Consider the following 22,442-nt stretch of genomic DNA (forward strand, 5'->3'; position numbering starts at 1 on the left):
CGGGGTGCAACACTGATCCTATTTTAGAGGGGTGCAGAAAACCCCAAATCCAATGATTGATAATCTACTTCGGGCCCCTCATACCTTGCGGCGAGCCCAGCCAACCAGCACCAATAGCGACGCCAACGGACTTGGAGCTCCAGCGGTTGCCCGTGAAGAGAAGGTGCACCCGACCCGGTGGATCCCAGCTTATCGTTATCGGAGCGGGGACGCGACCTGCTGTTCAAGTCCCTTTAAGGTCTTACACATTTCCCCCTCCAATGCTTAACTTTACTCTCCGGCCTTTGCGGTATCTCTCTGTTCCAGTTCATTCGAGTACTCGTCGCTACTATACCGCAATGTCTGACCTCTCCGTGCAATTGACGGCCCCGAACGGGCGCACTTACGCCCAGCCGATTGGCCTCTTCATTAACAATGAATTTGTTCCATCCAAGTCTGGCGAGAAGATCACTTCTATCAACCCTTCGTATGTTATTACGTGGATTTTGCCTTTAGTCAAAATACCAGATTACTGACCTTGTCGCAGAAACGAGGCGGAGATCGTTTCCGTGTACGCCGCTGGCGAGGAGGATGTTGATATCGCTGTCAAGGCCGCACGCAAGGCTCTGAAGGACCCATCCTGGAAGGGACTTTCCGCTACCGACCGTGGTGTTTTGATGCTTAAGTTCGCCGACTTGATTGAGCAGCACAAGGAAACCCTCGCTACTATTGAGACCTGGGATAATGGTTAGTACCTCCAGCATACCCGGGTGACGGGCGATGTAGCTGACGGACCGATTACAGGCAAACCTTACTCTGTTTCTCTGAATGATGACCTCGGTGAGGTCCTCTCTTCCCTCCGTTACTATGCCGGCTGGGCCGACAAGGTGACTGGCCAGACCATTGGCACCACCCCTCAAAAGTTCGCCTACACTCTGCGCCAGCCGATTGGCGTGGTTGGCCAGATCATTCCCTGGAATTTCCCTCTCGCTATGGCCGCATGGAAGCTGGGCCCCGCCCTTGCATGTGGTAACACTATTGTCATGAAGGCTGCCGAGCAGACTCCTCTTAGCATTCTTTACCTCGCTGGCCTGATCAAGGAGGCTGGTTTCCCTCCTGGTGTCATTAACATTCTCAACGGACACGGTCGTGTGGCCGGTGCTGCGCTGGTGCAGCACACCGACGTTGACAAGGTTGCCTTCACCGGCTCAACCGTCACCGGTCGTGAGATCATGAAGATGGCTGCCGGTACTCTCAAGAATATCACTCTCGAGACCGGCGGCAAGTCCCCATTGGTAGTGTTCCAGGATGCCGACCTCGAGCAGGCGGCCAAGTGGGCCCACATCGGTATCATGTATAACCAAGGCCAGGTTTGCACATCCACCTCGCGTATCTTGGTCCACGACTCCGTGTACGACAAGTTCGTCTCCCTCTTCAAGGAGGTCGTCGCCACCACCAGCAAGGTCGGTGACCCCTTCGCCGACGACACTTTCCAGGGTCCCCAGGTCACAAAGGCACAGTACGATCGTGTGCTGTCATACATTGAGGCTGGAAAGTCCGAGGGCGCTACCCTCGTCGCTGGCGGCGAGCCTTACAAGAACGTTGGTGACGGCCGTGGTTTCTTTATCGCCCCGACTATCTTCACCAACGTCAAGGACAACATGCGCATCTACCGCGAGGAGGTGTTCGGTCCCTTCGTCGTTATCTCCAGCTTCGTCACCGAAGAGGAGGCCATCACCCGCGCCAATGACACCACCTACGGTCTCGGCGCTGCCCTGTTCACCAGGGACATTGAGCGCGCCCACCGTGCCGCCTCCGAGATCGAGGCCGGTATGGTCTGGATCAACAGCAGCAATGACAGTGACTTCCGTGTACCATTCGGTGGAGTCAAGCAGAGTGGTATTGGTCGTGAACTTGGTGAGGCTGGTCTCGAGGCTTACTCGCAGGTCAAGGCTGTTCATGTGAACATGGGTTGCCGGCTGTAAGCTATGAGCTGTAAGAGATAGATGAGTATTATATCATTGGGCTCCATTCTATTGTAACTAAATGTCAAATTTATGCTTGATGACCAGTCAATTCCTGTATGTATCTTGTTGAAATATAATTTCCTGATTCATGGGTAGTCCACGGGACACTGAAAACAACAACCCCTGTAAGAAGTTTGAAACCAACATCATGCTGATAAACATTTTGGGATTAGCTTTCTTGGTACATATTTCACATTGTGGCGTCTCCATTCATAGTAGGGCGGCTGGCCTAATGGCAAGGCGCTTGATTTCGGTTCAAGAGATTGCAGGTTCGATCCCTGCGTCGCTCGCTATAATTTTTTCTTTTTCTCTTTTTGTTCCGCACCCACTGACAAAGAACATCTACATGTTAACTATTGTGTGGTATTTTCAAGTTAATACTTTTGTAACTGATAACTTACTTTGACTACCCCGTCTTCAATAGTCTCTCTCTATTTTTCAAAGTGAACTGGAATATTAGATAAACATACACTTGCATTCACTTCTTGTCTCTTGAAAACTCCCTGTCTTCAATTACCTGGAACTCTTTCAGACAGACGACCCAATTGACTATATAATTTAAGACAGTCTGAGATGGCCGCGAAATAGTTTTAGTAGAACTTTGGAAGGCAAAAAGAGCTGGTGATGAGAGTCATGGTGTAACAAGACTAAGATCGTAGGCGAGATGGAGGAGAATATGTTTGTCCAGACAGATCACTTGATCTGCCTTGGAACTCATAATCGCGTCGACGTCTCGTCTACTTCCTAGTGATACCTCAAGTTCCGGACACGCTCATCAGTCGCCATGACTGATGGAGAACCCCAGTAGAAAGGGGCAAGAAGGCCATGCCAAACGAGGATTGCACGAAGGCGTATCTGCACAAATAGTGGTCCGGTAGTTGTAGGCTCGGTAGTTTGTTTTCCCTGGTATTGGCGAAGCTGGTGACTGGGAGGATTTCGAAGGTGTTTCTGTGAGCTGTTCGATCAAACGATTCGAAGCGAGGTCGGAGTCGAGGTCTGGGGCCCTGTGAATTGGATCAATTAATTTCTGACGTGCTATGATCTCAAACTTGGGAAGGGGGATCCGTTTCGATCAAACTGCTACCACGCAAATCTGCCAATCCATCGCCCGTGACACTGATCGGGTAAGGGAGGCATCACATAAAATGACAATGTTAAAGGTCTCGACAAGCATCAAAGGAATATGACTTCAAGTGTTGATAGTCTGTTTCCTTAGGATATCTTGCCATCAAAAGGGCTTAAATCATAGAAGAGTGTGACTCGTTGTCGATGGTATCAGACAGTCTGATAAAGGGGCAGATATCACCTGCGTGGTCTTATCATACATAGCGCTTGTAGATCCTGTCTTACATTTAAATCAAGATAGATACAGAAACATTTCCCTTAGTCCATAAGATTTGCAGAGATATCCGTCTCTTCCAAATACGCACCGATCTCCAGCAAGTTAAAGATACTCTCCAAGCTAAACCTATTACCCCCGACCTTTGGACCGGAAAGAATAAAAGCGTCCCCTTTACTCGCTGATCCAAATATGGCCCGTCAAGTGGCTTTGTGCAGGAGCAAACGCAGCGTTGTAAAGATCTCTGACACCCGCCTAAGCAAGAAACCATTGCAGACGTATAGTATAGCCTTGTGACAACCTTGGAAGACTTCGGAAGTCGGCTCATAAGATCACTTGACCCAAAACTGAAAGGTCAGGGATGCCCTGCTTGTTCCAACAACTTCCGATATCATAACCCCAAGTACCGACAGACAAAGCATGGCTGTACACATCCAGTACAGGTGCCAGGTCATCCAGGAACTGCACATGTGCCTGCAAACCTTACCTACTGCCCATCATGATTTCACCTGCTGCACAATTAAAAATTCAAGATCAGGCTCAATGACAAATACCCAGAGAGCCACGATGTCGAATCGATTGATGCCCAATTCCTGCCATCACGTTGTGTTCCCCACATCCTGATGCAGGATCATCCCGGAAGCGTTCGTGCCATACCCAGGCAGGTATATAGATGCCGTCTCTTTAACAGGCAGGCAGTGCGTGGTGCGCGGTGCGCAGTACGTAGTACGCATGGTATGCTGGCCACCACATGTGCCCGTACAGTGCCGAAGGATCTGAATCCACCTGCATGCAAGCATTAGTTGGCAAAAGCCCCGACGGGGCAAGTGCTGACCAGTGATGAGGTGCATTGGATTGTTTTACATTGAGCCGAGTTGGTTTGGATCTGGGTTTTGATTGGACGATGTGAGAGCAAGATTTCGGAGGCGACGTATGTGTGTCTGTGGGTTTATGCGTGTGCCATTATACTCGGTAGAAGCCTTGTTTTTAATTTATGGGTCTCTTTTTCTATTCGATGATTTGATGGTTGTTTCTTGGTTCCTGGTTTTGTGCGACTGTGATAGACTGTGGATCAGGCCATATTTGAATGAGAAAAGACCAACGTGTTGGCAGATTTCATTTCACTTTTTCTGTATTTGTTTCAAGGACAATTAAGGTTTCTATCGTTTCTTCTTCCTCGGTCTTTTTATGCCCAATTTGCTGTTCAGGCAGGAAGACAGGAAAATTGGGTTGGGGCGTAAAGGCTTTAGCGCCATACCAGCACACACTTACATCAATCTCTTGCAGATGCATGCAGAGTTGGTCATGTGAAGCTACCTAGACTGATTTGGGATGTATAAGTCAGGGGTGATATTATTCGTGAGATCATCTCGACAGATACAATGACTGGATAAAAGATAACAGTATACCCTCTTCCCGCTAAATGTGGAGACCTGGGGAGCAAATACTCTTGTCCAGTCATGTGTAAGTAACCTTCCCTTGCAGGAATGTGCAGGGAAGCGGGAATTGACACCAATAAGTTTAGTATGTCACAAGTCCTGCAACGTGGTCCACAACCTTAGACCTCAGACCTTAGACTCCAACACGGCAAATCTTCTTTAGAAGGTCCGGGATCCACTTGTCCACTTTTGTCCACTTTTCCTGTTCTCAACCGATTGTGGGGGGAGGGCTTGGCACTGTTCCCTTTCTCTGTCACTCTTCTTTACCCCATTCACGCTCATCGGACAGTTCCCGCGATCAGCGCTGCCAGCAAGTTTTTGACTTTATGAGGTTCGCTTCATGAACAGGGGTTCTCTTAGAGCTATTTTCTTTTCGTCCCTGTGTGACTAGACTAAAGACGCCTCCACACCTCTACTCAAGCCGAAGTAGCGGTGTCTACCTTTCCGGTCCTTTCCCTTCTCTATTTCCCCATTCTATTTTATTGTATTTTCTATTTTCTTCAAGCCGAACATGTTGGGAATTCAGAAATGGACAGTCAATGAGGTCAGATCTTTTATTTCCCCTGCAATTTCCATTTGGCCCTTGGATTTTTCTTATTGGCCCTTTCGTTCCTTTTCTTTCGGTCAAGACATGAAGTGTCGGGCCCGAGAGGGGAAAAAAAAAGAAAAAAAAAAAAGAAAAACTACACCAATCACAAATTTACAAACATCCTGCTGATTCCCCCCTTTAGCCTTATATCGACATAGCGGGAACATTACTCGAGGGCCCCTACCACGATGTAGCTAACAACGAGTTTCGCTTTGTGGATATCTGGGACCATAAACTTTACCGTCTCGATCTGGACAAGGGGCCAGAATCTCTCAAGACAATCGATACAGCCGCGGCTATCGGGTAGGTGGCTTTTTCGTTCAGCGTTCAGCGTTCACTGTTTCCCGATCAAAACTATCACAAAAACGGTACGCCAAAGGAAGACTAATGGAGTTTTAGTGTCACCGCCAATATTGCTAATGCGGAGGCCGATCAACTGATAGTCGGTGCCAAGCTTGGATTTGCCCGCCTGAACCGCACCACCGGGGAACTGTCCTACATCCGCGAAGCTTGGGGCGAAGATGATGGACCGGCGAAAGCAGAAATGTAAGTGGCAAATCCTTAATCGCACGGGAAAAAAGAGAGAAGAGAAGAGAGGGAAGGGGCGAACCCCCCCCTCCCCCAAAAATGAGTACAGAATTACAAGTCACAAGTCCACACCGACTTACTTGAACCCCACAATCTAGTATGCGCTTCAACGATGGCGCTGTCGATAGTCACGGCCGTTTCTGGGCGGGGGCCATGAACGATCCTAAGATCAAATCCCCCGGCCCCGAGGGAATCCTATTCAGATTGGACCCAGACCTGAGCCTGCACCGCATGCTCGCCCCAGTGACGATCCCCAATGGAATTGGCTGGAACGACGCCGATGATACAATGTACCTAACAGACTCCCCGACAGGCAAGATCTTCGCCTTTGATTTCAACGCCGCAACAGGCGCCATCAGTAACCAGCGCGTGCACTATGATCTCGGCGAGCCGCTCGAGCCGGATGGGTTCGCCATTGACGTCGAGGGATGTATCTGGTCCGCAATCTATGGCGGCGGGAAGGTGATCCGGATCTCACCGACCGGTCAGCTTATCGGGCAGATCGACCTGCCTACGCGGAATCCGACGTGTCCCGCTTTTGTGGGCACAGAGCTGTTCATCACTTCTGCCAAGGATACGTATGATGATGAGCGACTACCGCAATCTGTGCGGTATGGGGGCCGACTTTTCCGAGTTGATGTTGGGGTCCGGGGGAAGGCCAAGAATGAATTCCGGTTCGAGTAAACGGACTGGAAGAGGACTCCGTGTCTCTAGGTTTACCGTATAAGTCTAAACTCCACTTGTGGATAGAACTATCATATTTCTTTCCGAGTATGTACGGTCGATCATGAAAAGTGACTCCTCGACCAGCGGTGACGTTTTCACGGTGCTGTACGGAGTACAAGGAAATTGTATACTTCACATGTAGCTAAAACAATCGACCATGCAGCAGGAGCTAATCCGTTTTTCATTTTCCATTTCTGATTTTTCCTTTTCTTTCTCTCCTCGCATTAAATTACATTTTCCCTCAACTAAATCATGTTAGGTGCATTAGCACCGGAGGCTGTGCTAATCCATATGCTTCCGAGGATTGTCTCCTGCACGCTCGGGCGCTGTCTGTTTTCGATGCATCCTGAATCCTGAACACGAGCTTCCTTGATTTAGTTTTTTTTTACCTCTAGCCCCTGGCTAACTCAAAAGAATAGGTTTCCAGTACTGAAGTGGATACGTCGATCACCAAACGGGCGAAATGACGGACCGGCTCGCTGTCATTCCCATGGATTCAGTCTGCAAGCAAGGGGAAAAAGCCAGCCTAAAACAAGGCTGGAAAGAAAGTTACACGTCGAATAAATCTTCATTTGGCCCACCCGCTGATCACAGATTCATGTACGGACATGGAGTATGTAGACCATAACCCTAGTCAATTTTAAAATCCGCCCGATCTAGAATGATGTTTTCATCCTTAAGACGCACAGTACTTCTGTATCCTGCACTATGTTTCCCTGCTATGTAACCCACCAGGATTGCCGCTTAGACGGGGCCGGCCCTGCAGGATGAAATGCAGGCACCGGCTTTGGTTGGCCCTATGTCTTTTGGTGGGCACCATGGTGCAGGTTGTAGGGAAGTACGAAGTACGAAGTACAGTGAAAAAAGCTACTTGACTGACCTTACATTCGAAAAAAATGATACGTTAAGCGGAGAATCCTCAGGCTAGTTCTAGGCCGCGGAGATCCATTATACGGTGGCTTATCTTGGGAGAATTTTTCTTTTTTGCTTTTTGCCTTGTCGGTCGCGGTTACAGCGGACATGAGATAATGCAGTTTAGACAATTCCAGATGTTAGCCCATGTAGACCTAAGTGGCGAGACCAATAGCTAATAAATTCTGCCCGAGTCAAACGTGTGTGGTTGTGTTACTCAGTTCGATTTAGCATCCCATGGTCCCGCGTACCAGATACCTGGGACAACCTAGCTACCAACAACTCTTGTTTTGCCCCTCGACCCGCATCATTTCACATGGCCATGACACGCATCAATGGAAAACCGAGGACTAGGACTCGGACTCTTTGGTTACGTGCAATGACCCGCACTAGGAACGAGTGTTTGAAAGCAAGCCACCTTCATTACAGAAATTAATTTTCTATCCCGCCCCCTGTCTCGCCCCAACGACAGGAAAATGCAACATCGGACCAGTCAGGATCGTCGGATCTATCAGACCGCAAATACCGCCTCGGCAAATGTGGTGACTCGCTGCCTTCCATAATGGCGGCTAACGATGCACGCCTTGCTTAGAAAAAGTTATACAACTGTGACAGCTAGAGATATGCAGAACGATCTATCTCTTTCGAAGATTATCCCCGTTATCCCCATCCCTAGACGAATATGTACCGCGTGCTGGCCCCTACTACCCGATCAGGACTATCTCTGCCTATGCGACGCGCTAATCATTGTAGGCTAGATCGGATTTATCGCCTATCGATGATCGTGGGTTTGTCCTTTCCTAATGAAGGCATGACAGAAAAAATATACAATTGACTAGGCAAAAAGCTTTTCAGCTCAGCCCACATCGTGATCACTTGGAAAGATTGTTAACTCCACTTTGTTCGCGCTAGTTTGGATCTTCACTTTGACCTTTGTCACGCGGAAGCCTTCGCGCTAACTGGGATCTTGAGCTTTACCCACCCAGTTACCCACTTCTGCAAGCTCCCCAGGGGAGAGCTTTCGGCTTTGTCTTCCGGTTGATAGATCGAATGAGGTGGATTTGGGGATTTGTTTGGTTCTTTTGTCTGATTCTGTATCAACATTGATTGGAGTTCGAAATTTCCTGCCAAGTGGGATCATGCAATTGCAGATCATGGTGACACGAGTTGATGTCAGAGTTGGGCTGGGGATTTCTGCTAGCTATTTTCGGGTGACGTATGAGCTAAAGGACGTTCATCACAGATGGAGAGATTCGTCCGAATGGGTCTGTGGTTTCTCGAATCATTCTACTCCGTATGTCCTTGCCCCATCCCCTTTTTTTTTTTTTTTTTTTTTTTTCCCTTAACGCTCTCCCGCAAAGGAAAAAAAAAACCAAAACAAATGCCACTATAACAGAAAAAGGTATAGCCCATTTTCTAACTTTTCCATTCTCTTCTACGGAGTACGGGAGCATTGACTAATAATTAAATAGCTACCCACTACCTGCCTCATGTTCAACCAAAGTGGGTCTTCAATAATCAGACAGTGGAGGCATCATTCACCAACGGCGGACCCTTTTGGAATTGAGTGATGATGCACAACATCTTTGTTAAACTTTCCTTCCGGAGTCAGGGCAAGGGGACGTGTTACCACGGAATGGAGAATCATACAATTCCCTTTGATTCAGACTAACCCAAAAAATACAGGAAAATGACCAACACCAACGACAACTATCATAGCCCCAGACTAAACCCGAGGCAGTATAGATTCCCCCATGTGTTCTGCGTCATGGATCGAAGGAGGTAGAGGATCCACTTCCCCTTATCACTTCACACATGGCACAAACCTTCGGATCCGTGCCGTTTATACCAAAGTACGGATCCTGTCTGTACACAAGGGGGGAATTCATCCGTGTCTCCCACCTAGGATGAAAAGTAAAGAAAAGTAAAAAAAAGAAAAAAAAAGGAAAAAGGGTAAACTAGAAAAGCCACCAAGTCGTCATCTCGTTCGACCATAGATCCACTTCAACCCTTGACCAAGACCATGGTGACGGCCTCGCACTTGCAGCTCCCCATGATTTGTTCGGCGATCGTTAGTTTGGTTCCCCGTGTATACTATACTAGGATACCGAAATTACCATTACCAGTGGAGAACCGAATCAACTTCAGGCAGCTGTTTCTCCATGATTTATACCCAATCCCCTGCTTCATTTTTTCCCTCTCTCTCCACTTAGCACGAGATGGATGACTGCTATCGTTAGTTACTCCACTTCTGGTTCTTTTCTTTTCTTTTTTCTTAATTTATCATTTCATTTTTTACCCAAAAAAAAACCTCCGTTGTTAGTGGTCCCCGGGTACCCTAAATCTCCTAATTAAATCAGGATAAAAATGAATCAGGATATATACCAATTAAGAAAACTAGAAAAATCAGAAAAAGCAGAAAATAAACCCAAAAGGAAAAAAAGACAGGGCGATCCTGCCCAACACCCGATGTTCTGGGTCGGACAACAACTTTACTTGTCTATCCCAGACCCGAAAAAAAAGTTGATGGATCAATGGGTCTTCTCCTTCACCGCTGCATTTCTAACGGTCTGGAGATCTTTAATTGAAGACATTTTCACCTTTCTCTACTCCTTTCAACATAGTACAACCTTAGTTGACACATTACACCACCCAAGGGCCTCGGATCTTCGTCGGTACATGCATAGGCCCTAATCACTGGACCTGTACACTTTTTACCCGGGAACTGACCCCAGTGGCTCACGGGAAATTCCTCTGATCTTAATCAACTTGATCTCAATTGGAATTAGTGCGGTAGTTCTTATCGCTCGAACTCATTCTTAAGCCTCCAGCCCTTTAACTTCCTTCATCGTGGCTACTCTTGGGCTCAGCGTGTTGACCGCGCCTTACCCGAGGCTGCTACATACCCCAAACCTGTCGCAATATCCAGCAGATTCACAGTACCGGGCTCCCTCCTCTCATTCCACTCGTGAGCCCCCCGCTGACTCTGAGAGAGGGGGGTATCGGCCATGCCCTAATCCTCATTCCAGAGAGCCGTCCATGCCGGAGCCTCTACGTGCTGCTCCATTGTCAGACGATGCGACCCAAGGTCGCAGCGGAATTGACAATGAGCTTGGTCCGGCCACTCGCCATTCATCTCGTCGCCCACCGCTTCGGGCTCGACCACAGTCCTGGCATCCATATGGGCCGGTAGAACCACCGCTGGACGCTTCGTCACGGCCCAATGGGGTACATGCTATTTTGAATCCGGCGCAGACAATGGAAAGCAGTCGGGATCTGCGTTTGTCTGGAACAGCCTCCCGACCGCGGAAGGGTTCCTCGCCCGCTCCTCGTTCCATGCATTTGCAGCAGCCGCTCTCCCCCAAGTCTATGCGGCCAGTGATGAACCCTGGTTCGCCATCAGCGCGATTTGTGGGGGGTGGGAGGAGTGGTCATTCGAGTGTTTCTCACTCGCCGCTGGTGCCTCATGAACCTCTGATGGGTCTGCGACAGACTCCAGTTAGCTCTCCCCTGCCGCTGGATTCGGCACTACGACCTATTACTTCATTACCGGGCACTCAAACTCCCGTGACTGCGCCCTTACACTCTACGCCTGGCCTCCATTCGCGACGAACGAGTGCAGGGCCTGGACTAAACCATAAATCTCAGGAGACGAGCCCAACCAAATCTCATACAATCTACAGTCAATATGGACGTGCGTCTCCGGCCGTTTCAATGGCATCCATCCCCCCAAATGCTCCCTACGCAGCGGCTCCCTACATGACAATGGAACCCATGACTCGAGGAGTTCCCGCAACAGCCGGACCACGTCTAGAGGAGACCGGGGCGAGAGCAAGTCCGGTACCAGGTACGCCAGGCAGCACAACCTCTTTAGGCGGCCTAATACCATGCGTCATGGACCTAAAATCCGGATCCAGCAGCCAAGCCGAAAAGCGCAAAGCAAACAGCGACGCCTCTCGTCGTTTTCGCAATCGTAAGCGCAATGAGGTCCAACTCGAACAGCGGCTCACAGCCCAGCAAGACGAGATCCGTCGCCAGAGTGAGGAGATCCGAGCCCTCGCCCTACAGCGAGATCACTATAGATCTGAGCGCGATTTCTTCCGTGAATACCTCGGCCGCTCAACCTCCCTAAGCACCTTACCACCGAGACCACCTTCACCACGTCCGGCACCATCTGCTTCACTTCTACCCACTCCGACTGAAACAGCCCCAAGGCCGCAAGGAAGCTGGCCAGGCACCTCGGTAGCACCTTACGCACCTGTGCCCCATGGATCTGCACCTATAGGAAGAGATGTGGCGCCTTCAGGACCGGTTGCTGGAGGGCCTTTGCCGCCATTCCAGGGCTCATGGCCTCGACCATAATCTGCCCAAGCATTGCATTGGGCAGCAATGGGGATTTATTCAAATCCCATTTTTTTAATTTTTTCTTCTCTCCTATGTTTTCATATGTCATATCTCTTACCCATGTCAGGTCTGGAGCACGCAGTCACTGGTTTGGCTGCAGGTGGTGAACATTGTCATTCTTGATGATTTCAGCGGGTGCCATCATTTTATAAAATCGCCTTCACCTTCACCTTCAATGTTTGGTTAGGTGTATTAGTATCTGCATTTGTGATTTTCTTTCCTTTTGTTCTGCACCATACCCCCCGTCTCCTTATGCACCTCATTCCAAGGGTTCCGAAGATCAAGATCGAGAATGTCCTACAAGAAGAAAAGTGGTTACGCCCCTCTACTCTCTATACATTAATCGGTTATTTGTTGATGGAGTGGACCCTGGTGTCTGGTTTCCATAGTGCCTGGTACTTCTGGTGAAATGCCAGAAAGATTTATATTTCTGTTTATTTCAAAAGTTCCTTCCAGATGTCCTCTTTGTTCTTGACCTATCTCTCACAGGCGCAATGTGACATGGAGTTGACCATAGAGCTGATCCTAATCAATATGTCCAATTTACCTCAAGCTTCCCCTCGCATTCCCGACCCGTGACATCGTTGATCTGTCGATCTGTAAGCTTCTCGCCCGAATCCCCTCTAAAGCGACATGGATTAGCCGCGTCTCACAGAAATATTGCATGGTCTAAATTAATCTATTCGATCTACCTCTAGCTCTCCACATCCATGCAGCCAAGTCGATACATAGCCGCAGGATCACCAATTAAGGAAATACAAGAAAGTCGGTATATATCACTACTGATCCCTGTGGCGTGGTTCGGATGTTCGGTCTGCACTCGCCGTGCAGTAGCTAAGTCTTGGTCACCATTACAGGTCCACTCGGCTAATCCCGCGACTGATCCACAGTTACAGATGGGTTGGATGTGAGCTACCAGCTGTCGGTTTCTGGGACCCCCCTTGCTTTTCATTGGGATCTAACGGTTCAAATGATCGACTTTTGACAGCTTCGATCTATCCAAAATGGATTTGATCAAGGTGTGGAGATTCAGATCCGATCGGACTGGCGGTGTGGGGAGTTTTGTGTGTCCTACAATAAAGGCTGACTTGCAGATGATTGAAGGATTGAGTGGATGTGATTAGCTTGTTACAGAAAAGCAAGAATGTCAGGTGCAAGGTGTGGATTTGTGTACTTTGAAGGTACGAGAAATCACGGGTTAAACTCTATGTTAAGTGAAGTAACCGACGAGTACCGTTTTGGTAACTCCCCACGTGCTGATCACGGGATGACCAATCAGAGTGATGGATGGGCTCACGAGCTTGCATGTCTGCCCTGGACCAAATGCAAAGCACACGATGTTCTTCTGGGCCTTGTATTCTCGGTGAATTTTGTTGCGGTTTTTTATTTACTTAATACCTCTCTTTCCCTTTCATAATGCTCCTTGAATTAAGATCAAGTGAGCACGGACTCTATCCATTTCAAGGACTTGACATCATATCAAACAAGGGTGAGACTTGACATGGCGGGGCACAAGAACCAATACGTTTCCCCGGAGGAGGAAAGCCTGCTAGGTGACAGGTCCGAGCCGATACCTCACAAGTCTTCCTCTCCTACGTGGAGAAGGCTACGCATCATCGGCCTTGTCGCAGCTCCTCTTAGCGTACTGGCCCTGGCACTGTTTTATCTGACGAACGGGTACGAACCCTCATCTAAGAATGTGGTACACAAAAACCCTGACCAGCCTTTGGTTGTGTCGTACAGGTCCAGAAAGGAAGCCGTGCACCCTCGCCACGCCTGCAACAGCGTAGATGACGGATACGAGTGTTTCTCCGACCTCTCCCATCGCTGGGGCCAATACTCGCCCTACTTCTCCCTCGCAGCGGAAGGTATCTCCGGTGACGTTCCACAGCAATGCGATGTCACCTTCGTGCAGGTGCTTTCTCGCCACGGTGCTCGGTACCCAACCGCATCTATGAGCAAAAGTTATGCAGCGCTTATAGAAGCCATCCAGGCCAACGCCACCGCATACAAGGATAACACCGCATTCCTTAGTTCGTACAACTACACTCTGGGAAGCGATGACCTCACCACCTTCGGTCAGTCCGAGATGACAAACTCGGGCATCAAATTCTACGAGCGTTACGAAGCTCTCGCGCGCGACAACATCCCCTTCATGCGCTCCTCGGGCTCCTCACGCGTGATAGAATCCGGCGAATATTTCATCAAAGGATTCCAGCAAACAAAGCTACAAGACAAAAAAGCTCTGCAATCACAATCCTCGCCAACCATCAACGTTGTCATCTCCGAGGACACAGGCTCCAACAATACCCTCAACCACAATACCTGTCCAGCCTTTGAAGCCAGCACAATCGGTGACGATGCCACAAACAATTACACCGCGATCTTCGCCCCGTCCATCCGAGCACGCCTCCAATCCCACCTCCCAGGCGTGTCTCTCACCCTCGACCAAGTAACCGACCTAATGGACATGTGCTCCTACGACACCCTCTCCAACACAGACGACGGAAGCACAGTCTCCCCCTTCTGCGCCCTCTTCACAGACTCCGAATGGACTGAATACAACTACCTCCAATCCCTCTCAAAATACTACGGCTACGGCGCCGGAAATCCCCTCGGCCCAACTCAAGGCGTAGGCTTCGTCAACGAGCTCATCGCCCGCATAACCCGCACCCCGGTACAGGACCACACTTCTACAAACCACACACTGGACAACGGATCGAACGCCGCCACTACTTTCCCCCTGAACCGTACCCTGTATGCGGACTTCACGCACGATAATGGAATGATTCCCATTTTCTTTGCGCTGGGCTTGTATAATGCTACGGCGCCATTACCAACTACTCATGTGCAGTCTGATAGTGCGGCGGATGGGTTCTCTGCTGCGTGGACTGTGCCGTTTGCGGCGCGGGCATATGTCGAGGTTATGGAGTGCGGTACGGAGAAAGAGGAGTTTGTACGGGTTTTGGTTAATGATCGGGTTGTTCCGTTGCAGGGGTGTGGAGTTGACAAGTTGGGGCGTTGCAAGAAGGAGGAGTTTATTGATGCGTTGAGTTTTGCGAAGGAGGGTGGTGATTGGGCGAGCTGTTATTAGACATTTCCATAGTCTTTTGAATTTGTCGGAGAATATGCATCTTGTACATGCAAGCTTTGAGCTTCTTGTTGTATGATAGTTAAGAGAATGTTATCGATCACTTTGTTAAGTGGAATTCACATCATTTCCAGTCACCAACCGGTGTCTTAGGTTGCCACATCAGTTGTGTATTCGATCTCAGGGGTTGTATTTGAGTTTATTCAAATTAAATTCAAGTTAAAGATTCATTTCTTCAGGCCATGCAATTATAATCAATTAACATCAACATTCAACATCAACACTACTTGGGAACGTGTGTTTTTTTCGTAGCATCTGATTGGTCAGTTTGTAAATTAGTGGATCTTCTCTCCACGATACTTCTCGTCAAGCTTCGATGACCTTTCTGTCAAATAATGGTATGGAAAGCACAGCTTAACAGAGACAGTCCCTATCAGTCAGCCAGCTGTTAGCACCTAATTTACTGGCGGAAGCCGTTTAGGAGCTTTGGCTAGGGAAACACCCGAAGGATGTCACGTTATCCGACACACTTGATTCTAAGTGACTTGAGCAAGGCAATTTTGCCCTCGAAAAGCAAATTAGGTCAGCAGTGCTGCACGCCGTTTGCATTGTGAGCCTCAAAAGCCACATTTGAACCGCAGTCTGTGCTCTCATATCCTTCAGATATCTGGAGCTTGACCACGGCCATTTGAGACATCGTCGGAATGCAATCCGTTTTCAGTACCAATTGCTGGGAAGAAGAGGATGTATTATCTCGGTATATCGATATACTAGGGCCAATGCCTTCGGACCGGTGGCAGCACTGGGAGGAAAAACCGGAAGTTTGACAAGTCTGAGCATTCAACGGAGTTCCATACCAAGCTTTCAAACTGAGCAAAATCACGCGTGAAAAGGCAGCCGTTTCTGGCCTCAAAAGTGCTCGGGTCATTTTAAACGTCAATCCAACAGGTCCTCATATTCTAGATGTAAAATAATTCAAACAGCCTCCAACTCCGGTAAAAACACGATACCTCCCTCCGATAGCAGAGTACTTCTCTCGTCTTAGAGCAAGATCCCACCAGGTATAACTTAACTCGATTTAAATATGATAGGCATTCCAATGATTTCCATGTCTATTGCTGTGAATTCGTTGTTGCGCAGACAGAACCCAAGTCGCCCAGAGCTGTAATTGCTCTTGTTGAACACTATATCCATTGTCTTGGAGATCATCTGTTGAAAGATGGCGTAATTTTTCCAACGAAGTGCGTCGGATGGGTAGTCGCCTCCCATGTAATGGCGAGAAGACAGAAGCACTAGGTACAGACCCCGAGACCCAAGATTGCTCTGGAAATGACGTAGCAGCCTCAACTGAAAGGGACGACGGTGGTGCGAGGTCTGTATCAAAGACTTCGATGCCGCTAGTCATGGATAATGCGTCAAAATGATCTGCATAGTCTATATCGTAGAGCTCCACTCGATCTAGACGTTCCATTTCTTCGCGGAGAACCCTGAGTACGTCTTTCCAACGCCCCATAGGGCGAAGGTAGACGGCGCATAAGCGAAAATCGCGAAGTTGGCGGCGATGTCGGCGGGCCAAGGAGATGATCTCGTCGGCGCTCAGACGCCATCCCTGCAAACTGAGCGAGCGAAGTGTTTTCCAACGAATATCATGGAAAATAGCATCGAGATCTAAATCAAGTGGGGTTTTAGGAGGAAAGCCGATATGTATAGCGACAAGGTTCTTGGCCTCGATGAAGAAGCGGTGAAATACGCTAGATAGGTCCGACATGGTGGCGGTAATGTCCGTATTGGAATGAAAATTGACATCCAGGCTGGTCAGACGGCTTCCCATTGCGGCTAGAGTGGAGGAAGGCGCTTGCAGGAGTTTGAGAGTAGCTTCGGGGCTGATTTGGGGACCGATAAATCTGATGGCGGTACATTGAGAGCCTAAAAGGGCGATCCCAAGATTTGTAACTGCGCGCGAACATGCCGATTCCCACTCGAACCGAGCAATGCTTGTATTGGTGCGCTCAAAATTGCGGATGGAACGATCGCGAATAAAATCGATCAAGTGTTCGTCGGCTTCGTCTTGCAAACGCAGCAGTTTGATCTCCTGGAGTTCTGAAAATGCAGCAATCCCCGAGCGAAGCTGGATGAGATCTTGGTTGTTTTGGATAAGATTTATTTGTTCGTCCAATCGTTGTCGGTGAACTTGTGCGATGGATGGGTTCTCGGTGCCGAGTTGCTCAAAGATTGATGTCCACCCTGTGATCTTGTCGTCAGCCGATCTGTCCCATATAGGCTTGTGAATCGAAGGAGTGGGTACCGCCGCCTTGGTAGAAGGGTCGCACGAGATATGTCACCGATTTAACGTAGCAGGCTCGCTGCATTTCCAGTAGCTCCCCAAGTCGCCGGAACCCATCATTCGAAAACCGCAAGTTGAAGCGCGCGAACTTTCGAGGTGTGCCGATCCGCATGAACCGTTTACAGACTAGGCGAAATCGATCCAGATCGGAAGTCTCTCCGTATCTAACAAATTTGAGTTGACCTTCCCCATTGCTATGATTCCCGTTGGTATACAATTTTCCGTTTAGGGCTCGCGTAGGTTCCAATAAGATTGCCAGAATTTCACTCAACAGCTCATCGGCGAGGTCCTGAATACAAAGTGACTGGTCCATGATCGGCGCTTCGCAGCCGAGATCCGGCTGCCTGTACAAGATATAGCGACATGGAAAAAGGGGAAAAAGAGAGAAGAGATAAAGGAAACTCCTACACCAAGTCTTACAGACCGGCAGAAGGGGAAGATCAGTTGGGGATGCACGATTGAGGGGGCACCAGTCCCACTATAAACCCGGGAAAAAGAGAGAAATGAAAAAAAAAAAAGAAAATAGAAAAAATAGGAAAAAGATGAGGAGTACAAGTATCGAATGGAATTGGACTCGTCGGACCCCCATAGTCCTGTCTCACCATAGACGCATGGCGACAGTTCTCACCCTAACAATTCGACGCGACCGGGATGATCATCAAGACCCTGGTTTAGCGCGCTTGGATGCTGACGGGCCTTCGCATCACGTTGGTTTCATTGGTGAGGCTTTCTCACGGCAATCACATGATTGATCGAGCCTGCGGCCAGCCAGAGCGAAACAGCGCGAACCTGCAGAGACTTTTAGGCATCGGAGAGCGAGTAGTTTGAGAGGGGAAGATTGTTGGTGGTTGTAAAGTATATGCAGGCCCCGCTCCAGTTGTCACATCTCTGCAGAGTGACGGACTCGCGTGTGGTGGAGAAGCCACCAACACGATTTGGGGGAAATTGGCCGAAATTCGAATGTATTAGAATCTACAGGTCTCCATTGTTTCCCCTAGTTTTATCCCCCGGCCCCCCTGATTTGTAATTCCAAATTCCCCTAGATTCCAGATCTTCATACCTTGGCCCGATTCATACGTCGTCGGCGGATGTCAGTACTGCTGATTTTGTCTTCGAACCCGTTGGCGCTCGCCCTGGCCTCTCCAGACACCAGAACATCCACTTCGAAAATAGACAATCTTGTCCAGCCTTTTTTGGACCGCTCCTCATTGACGAATACCCCTCCAGCTGACGTCTCCTTCGATACCACCAACGCACTGATGTTCTCATCGGTAACGGTTGGGCCGCAGACATCGAAGAACTCCACGAACTTATAGATCAGGTTGGGTTGAAATTGCATGACCACCACTTGTCCCTTGCCATCTAAGGTCCTGCTGCGTTCCACTCGGGGAGATCCGTTCGAAAAATCCATAATGCCGGCTAAAAAGGCTGCAGTGCACTGGAACCGCTCTTCCCAGCTTTCTAGGTATTCGGCAAACTTTTTGTTCACTAACAACGCATCACCAGTCACACCGATCGTCAAAATCCTCTTTCGATCCTGGCTAGTGTCATCAAGCGGCTCCAGTGCTAGTGCCAGTGCTGTGAGCAGTCGTTTGTGACCGAGGTGAAGATGATCGAACGTTCCTCCAACCGCAATCGAGTAGTGGGGCTGAAGGGACGGCTGGTCCTCAGGAACCAGAGGAGACTGCGGGGCTGACCACTCTTCGCTGGAGACCGTCTGCAGGATCGATGCGGTGTGATCCTTGGAGGCACCGGTCAAACTACTAAGGAAGGAGTCGGCCAAATCCCGGCCGACTTGGTTGCCTGGAAAAAATACATGGTCCCACTGTCGACCCGAGGTTGCCAGGGACTGAATGTCAAGAATTGGCCCAATCTTTGAGCTAGTAGTGACTTGTGAGGCTGCAGCGTCTGATGACGGAAAATCAACAAAAACTAGGCGAGCATCTATACCACCGGGTGAGTCAAGTTCGATATCTCGAGCAGTCCCCACGGCCCCAATCAAAGTATAAATGCTGCCGACATAATGTTCCACCTCGGTAAAGATCTTTGTACGCGGCCTGTTGGATGGTGAAAGCAAGCCTGGGACTGCTAAAGCAATATCGAGGGTTGCAATCCGATCAGAGCCTTTCAGCGACTTAGACAGCTGCACGAACACATCCGATATCGAGGCCTCGAATGCTTCCTTGACCCCGCCAAACGAGAATGACGGAGGCGAGGGCAGTAACAAAAGCGCCGAAGGGGATTTGATGTGGGATGACATGAGTGCAACTACGTACAATTGTAACAAAGCCAGAATATCGACAAAGAGATCGTAGAAAAGCAAAAGCGAAAGCAAAAGAAACCATTTGTATTCCAAATAAAGAAAGCGGGAGTGTCACCCGGGGTTGGCTGACTCAGCGCGGGCACCCCCAGCTTCAATGAAACTCTCAAGCTGCGACATCCACAGTCGCTCCTCCTTCTACGCCTCATCGTGCCTCGGGAGCTTCTTGTGAAGCTTGTGCAGCTTACTGCCATCCTCGGGCCCCTCCCTCCCACCAGTCTCCATTATCCCAGGGAGTGGAGCTACGCCCCATCCAATACCGCCCCTAACGACCCAGTCCCTCCGCACCATGTCGAATCCCTCCTTCGACTCCCCCCGACGATCCGCTGCGTTCGCTCGCCAGCCGGAGGAACTTCATATTCCATCCACGGGCCTGATAAATCAGAATTTGTCCCGTCAGCCTCCCTCCCATGACTTTCCCACGAACCCAGATACAGGTGCAGGCGCGGCCCAGGTCCCCTCGATCAATGTCCAACCATCGCAATCTTTGCAGTATGGAAGCGGTAGTGGAAACAGCAATAACACTCTACCAGGCGCCTTGACCCCGGGAGGTCAGAACCGTCCTCCAGCTGTCTCGGCCAATACAGCCCCGTCGACCATCCCCACCTTGCCGTCATCACAGCAGTCCAGCCACCGATCGAGCATGATTAACTCTCATGGACACTCACGATCGAGCCCGGCTGGATTCGACCAGCCCATGTACAAGCAGCACGGTGCACCTGAGGACAACAAGTATCCTACATCCCCCGGGCCTGGATACCCACCTCAGACCCCGCAAGGCTCCAAGTATTCGCCGCTCGGCCTGGCCGACGTTCGTCTTCCTGGTGACCATTACCTAGGGGGCTCGCTTATGAGCCCAGGTGCAGCTCCGTACAACAGCGATAATCAGGTGCCCACCAATAGCAACTACATCGCACCGTGGCCTATATACGCGGTTGATTGGTGCAAATGGCCAATCTCAGGGAGCTCGAGTTCATTTGGAGGCAAATTGGCCCTGGGAAGTCATCTCGAAGACAACCACAACTATGTGCGAAATCCCTTTCGGTGACAAGGAGTGTTCTGCTGACAATTGTTTCTGTAGATTCAAATTGTTGATACGCACTGGGCCCAGCCCGACCCTGATACCCCAGATGCGGCAGCAGGGGAGATCAAGTTAGAATATGTCAAAACAGCCGAAGCGACACATTCATATCCCGTCACACGTATTTTATGGGAGCCGCCATCGTCTCAAAAACAATCCACTGATTTGCTCGCTACCTCGGGTGATCACCTTCGTCTGTGGTCACTTCCCAATTCCCAACCGCTACCGAGCTCAAACAGTATAACGCGGTCTTCAAGTCAACGGGAGGCTCCTTGTGCTAAGCTGTCCCCGTTGGCGCTGCTCTCCAATTCCAAATCCCCCGAGCACACTGCCCCGATAACCTCATTGGACTGGAACACGATCTCACCCAGCTTGATAATTACATCCAGTATTGATACAACCTGCACAATTTGGGATATCCCTACCTTGACAGCCAAAACACAGCTTATTGCTCACGATAAGGAAGTCTTTGATGTTCGGTTCTGTGCCAACAGTGTTGATGTTTTCGTCAGCTGTGGTGCAGATGGTAGTGTCCGCATGTTTGATCTGCGGAGCCTGGAGCACAGCACTATCATTTACGAGCCATCTGAAAAGACAGACATTAAGCGTATGTAGCCCTATATTGGCCTCTTTGCGGAAAATCCGGATAACTAACACATCCTAGCGGTGATGAGCCCTGGCAACACCAGTCCACCTGGATCACAGGCAGGAGCTTGGCCGCCACCATTATTGAGAATTGCCGGTAGGTCATCTTTACTTCGTATTAGCCATGGCATGACCTCACATTATTCTATAGCATCACCACATGACGCCCATCTCCTAGCTACCTTTTCCCAGGATTCCAGCGTTGTCCGCGTTCTCGATGTGCGGCAACCAGGACAAGCCTTGCTTGAGCTAAAGGGACATTCCGCTGCGCTTAATTGTGTTGAGTGGTCCCCCAGTCGACGTGGTCATCTTGCTTCCGGTGGAGATGATAGTCTCGTTCTCCTCTGGGATCTTATTAACCAGCACAATGCCGTGCCGCTGTCACCTCCTGTCAACAACCCTGGTTCCCAATCCACCACCACTGAACGCGGCCCTACCGCTGCCTGGCAATGCGACTATGAAATCTCCAATATCAGCTGGTCTCCGCAGGGCGGATCCAACCCCTCAGGCCAACCCCGGGAATGGCTCGGTGTCTGTGGCGGACGTGGGTTTTGGGGCGTTGCACTATGAAACGAAATCGAAACGCCATAAGTATGAACACAAAGAAAAGACTTTCAGCTTCGGAAGGCTGTTCGGTTGTAATCACTGGGCTGTCATCTTTTGCCTAATCATTTCGCGCTCTCTGGGATTTGTTTTGTTTTTAGCATATCCGACTGCATTAGATGGTTCCTTTCCTTGATCTCCATCAATCTTGTCTTGGCGGCTGCATTTCCGCTGTTTCCCATCCTGCATCCTTTGCTATCCTGCTAGCCGCCTACTGCCGTTGCCTGATCATCACGCCTAGCACCATCAGCCGGAAAAAACTAGATCCACACTGAGTGATACTGGATGGATGAGATCATCGAAATTTATCTTGATTTTGGCACGAGTGAATGAATGAATGAATGATACATTGGAA

The 22,442-nt window shown here is 49.5% G+C and overlaps 7 protein-coding genes across 7 annotated transcripts; 5 read left to right on the forward strand and 2 right to left on the reverse strand.

The window, feature by feature from the left end:
- Nucleotides 1–338: 338 nt before the first annotated feature.
- N7520_001378 (aldehyde dehydrogenase family protein) lies at nt 339–1,964 on the forward strand (the record flags this gene model as incomplete). The annotated part of the gene is made up of 3 exons (XM_057135313.1): nt 339–466; nt 527–726; nt 784–1,964. The coding sequence occupies 3 exons, from the start codon at nt 339–341 to the stop codon at nt 1,962–1,964; spliced, it is 1,509 nt and encodes a 502-aa protein (XP_057001249.1).
- A 3,331-nt stretch (nt 1,965–5,295) lies between these two features.
- Nucleotides 5,296–6,645, forward strand: N7520_001379 (SMP-30/gluconolactonase/LRE family protein; the record flags this gene model as incomplete). The annotated part of the gene is made up of 4 exons (XM_057135314.1): nt 5,296–5,328; nt 5,516–5,676; nt 5,773–5,919; nt 6,060–6,645. 4 exons carry the CDS (start codon nt 5,296–5,298, stop codon nt 6,643–6,645), a joined length of 927 nt encoding a protein of 308 aa, XP_057001250.1.
- Nucleotides 6,646–10,638: 3,993 nt separating this feature from the next.
- Nucleotides 10,639–11,961, forward strand: N7520_001380 (uncharacterized protein; the record flags this gene model as incomplete). The annotated part of the gene is made up of 1 exon (XM_057135315.1): nt 10,639–11,961. One exon carries the CDS (start codon nt 10,639–10,641, stop codon nt 11,959–11,961), a length of 1,323 nt encoding a protein of 440 aa, XP_057001251.1.
- A 1,543-nt stretch (nt 11,962–13,504) lies between these two features.
- Nucleotides 13,505–15,097, forward strand: N7520_001381 (histidine phosphatase family protein; the record flags this gene model as incomplete). Its single annotated transcript, XM_057135316.1, has 1 exon — nt 13,505–15,097. The coding sequence occupies one exon, from the start codon at nt 13,505–13,507 to the stop codon at nt 15,095–15,097; it is 1,593 nt and encodes a 530-aa protein (XP_057001252.1).
- A 1,075-nt stretch (nt 15,098–16,172) lies between these two features.
- Nucleotides 16,173–17,751, reverse strand: N7520_001382 (F-box domain protein; the record flags this gene model as incomplete). The annotated part of the gene is made up of 2 exons (XM_057135317.1): nt 16,173–17,338; nt 17,400–17,751. 2 exons carry the CDS (start codon nt 17,749–17,751, stop codon nt 16,173–16,175), a joined length of 1,518 nt encoding a protein of 505 aa, XP_057001253.1.
- A 741-nt stretch (nt 17,752–18,492) lies between these two features.
- On the reverse strand, nt 18,493–19,698 carry N7520_001383 (putative pantetheine-phosphate adenylyltransferase; the record flags this gene model as incomplete). Its single annotated transcript, XM_057135318.1, has 1 exon — nt 18,493–19,698. The coding sequence occupies one exon, from the start codon at nt 19,696–19,698 to the stop codon at nt 18,493–18,495; it is 1,206 nt and encodes a 401-aa protein (XP_057001254.1).
- Nucleotides 19,699–20,047: 349 nt separating this feature from the next.
- Nucleotides 20,048–22,054, forward strand: N7520_001384 (uncharacterized protein; the record flags this gene model as incomplete). Its single annotated transcript, XM_057135319.1, has 4 exons — nt 20,048–20,785; nt 20,840–21,446; nt 21,504–21,581; nt 21,636–22,054. The coding sequence occupies 4 exons, from the start codon at nt 20,048–20,050 to the stop codon at nt 22,052–22,054; spliced, it is 1,842 nt and encodes a 613-aa protein (XP_057001255.1).
- Nucleotides 22,055–22,442: the final 388 nt, after the last annotated feature.

This window comes from Penicillium odoratum (genome assembly GCF_028828045.1).
Source record: "Penicillium odoratum strain IBT 22623 chromosome Unknown utg000001l_segment0_segment0, whole genome shotgun sequence".
Lineage (NCBI taxonomy): Eukaryota > Fungi > Ascomycota > Eurotiomycetes > Eurotiales > Aspergillaceae > Penicillium > Penicillium odoratum.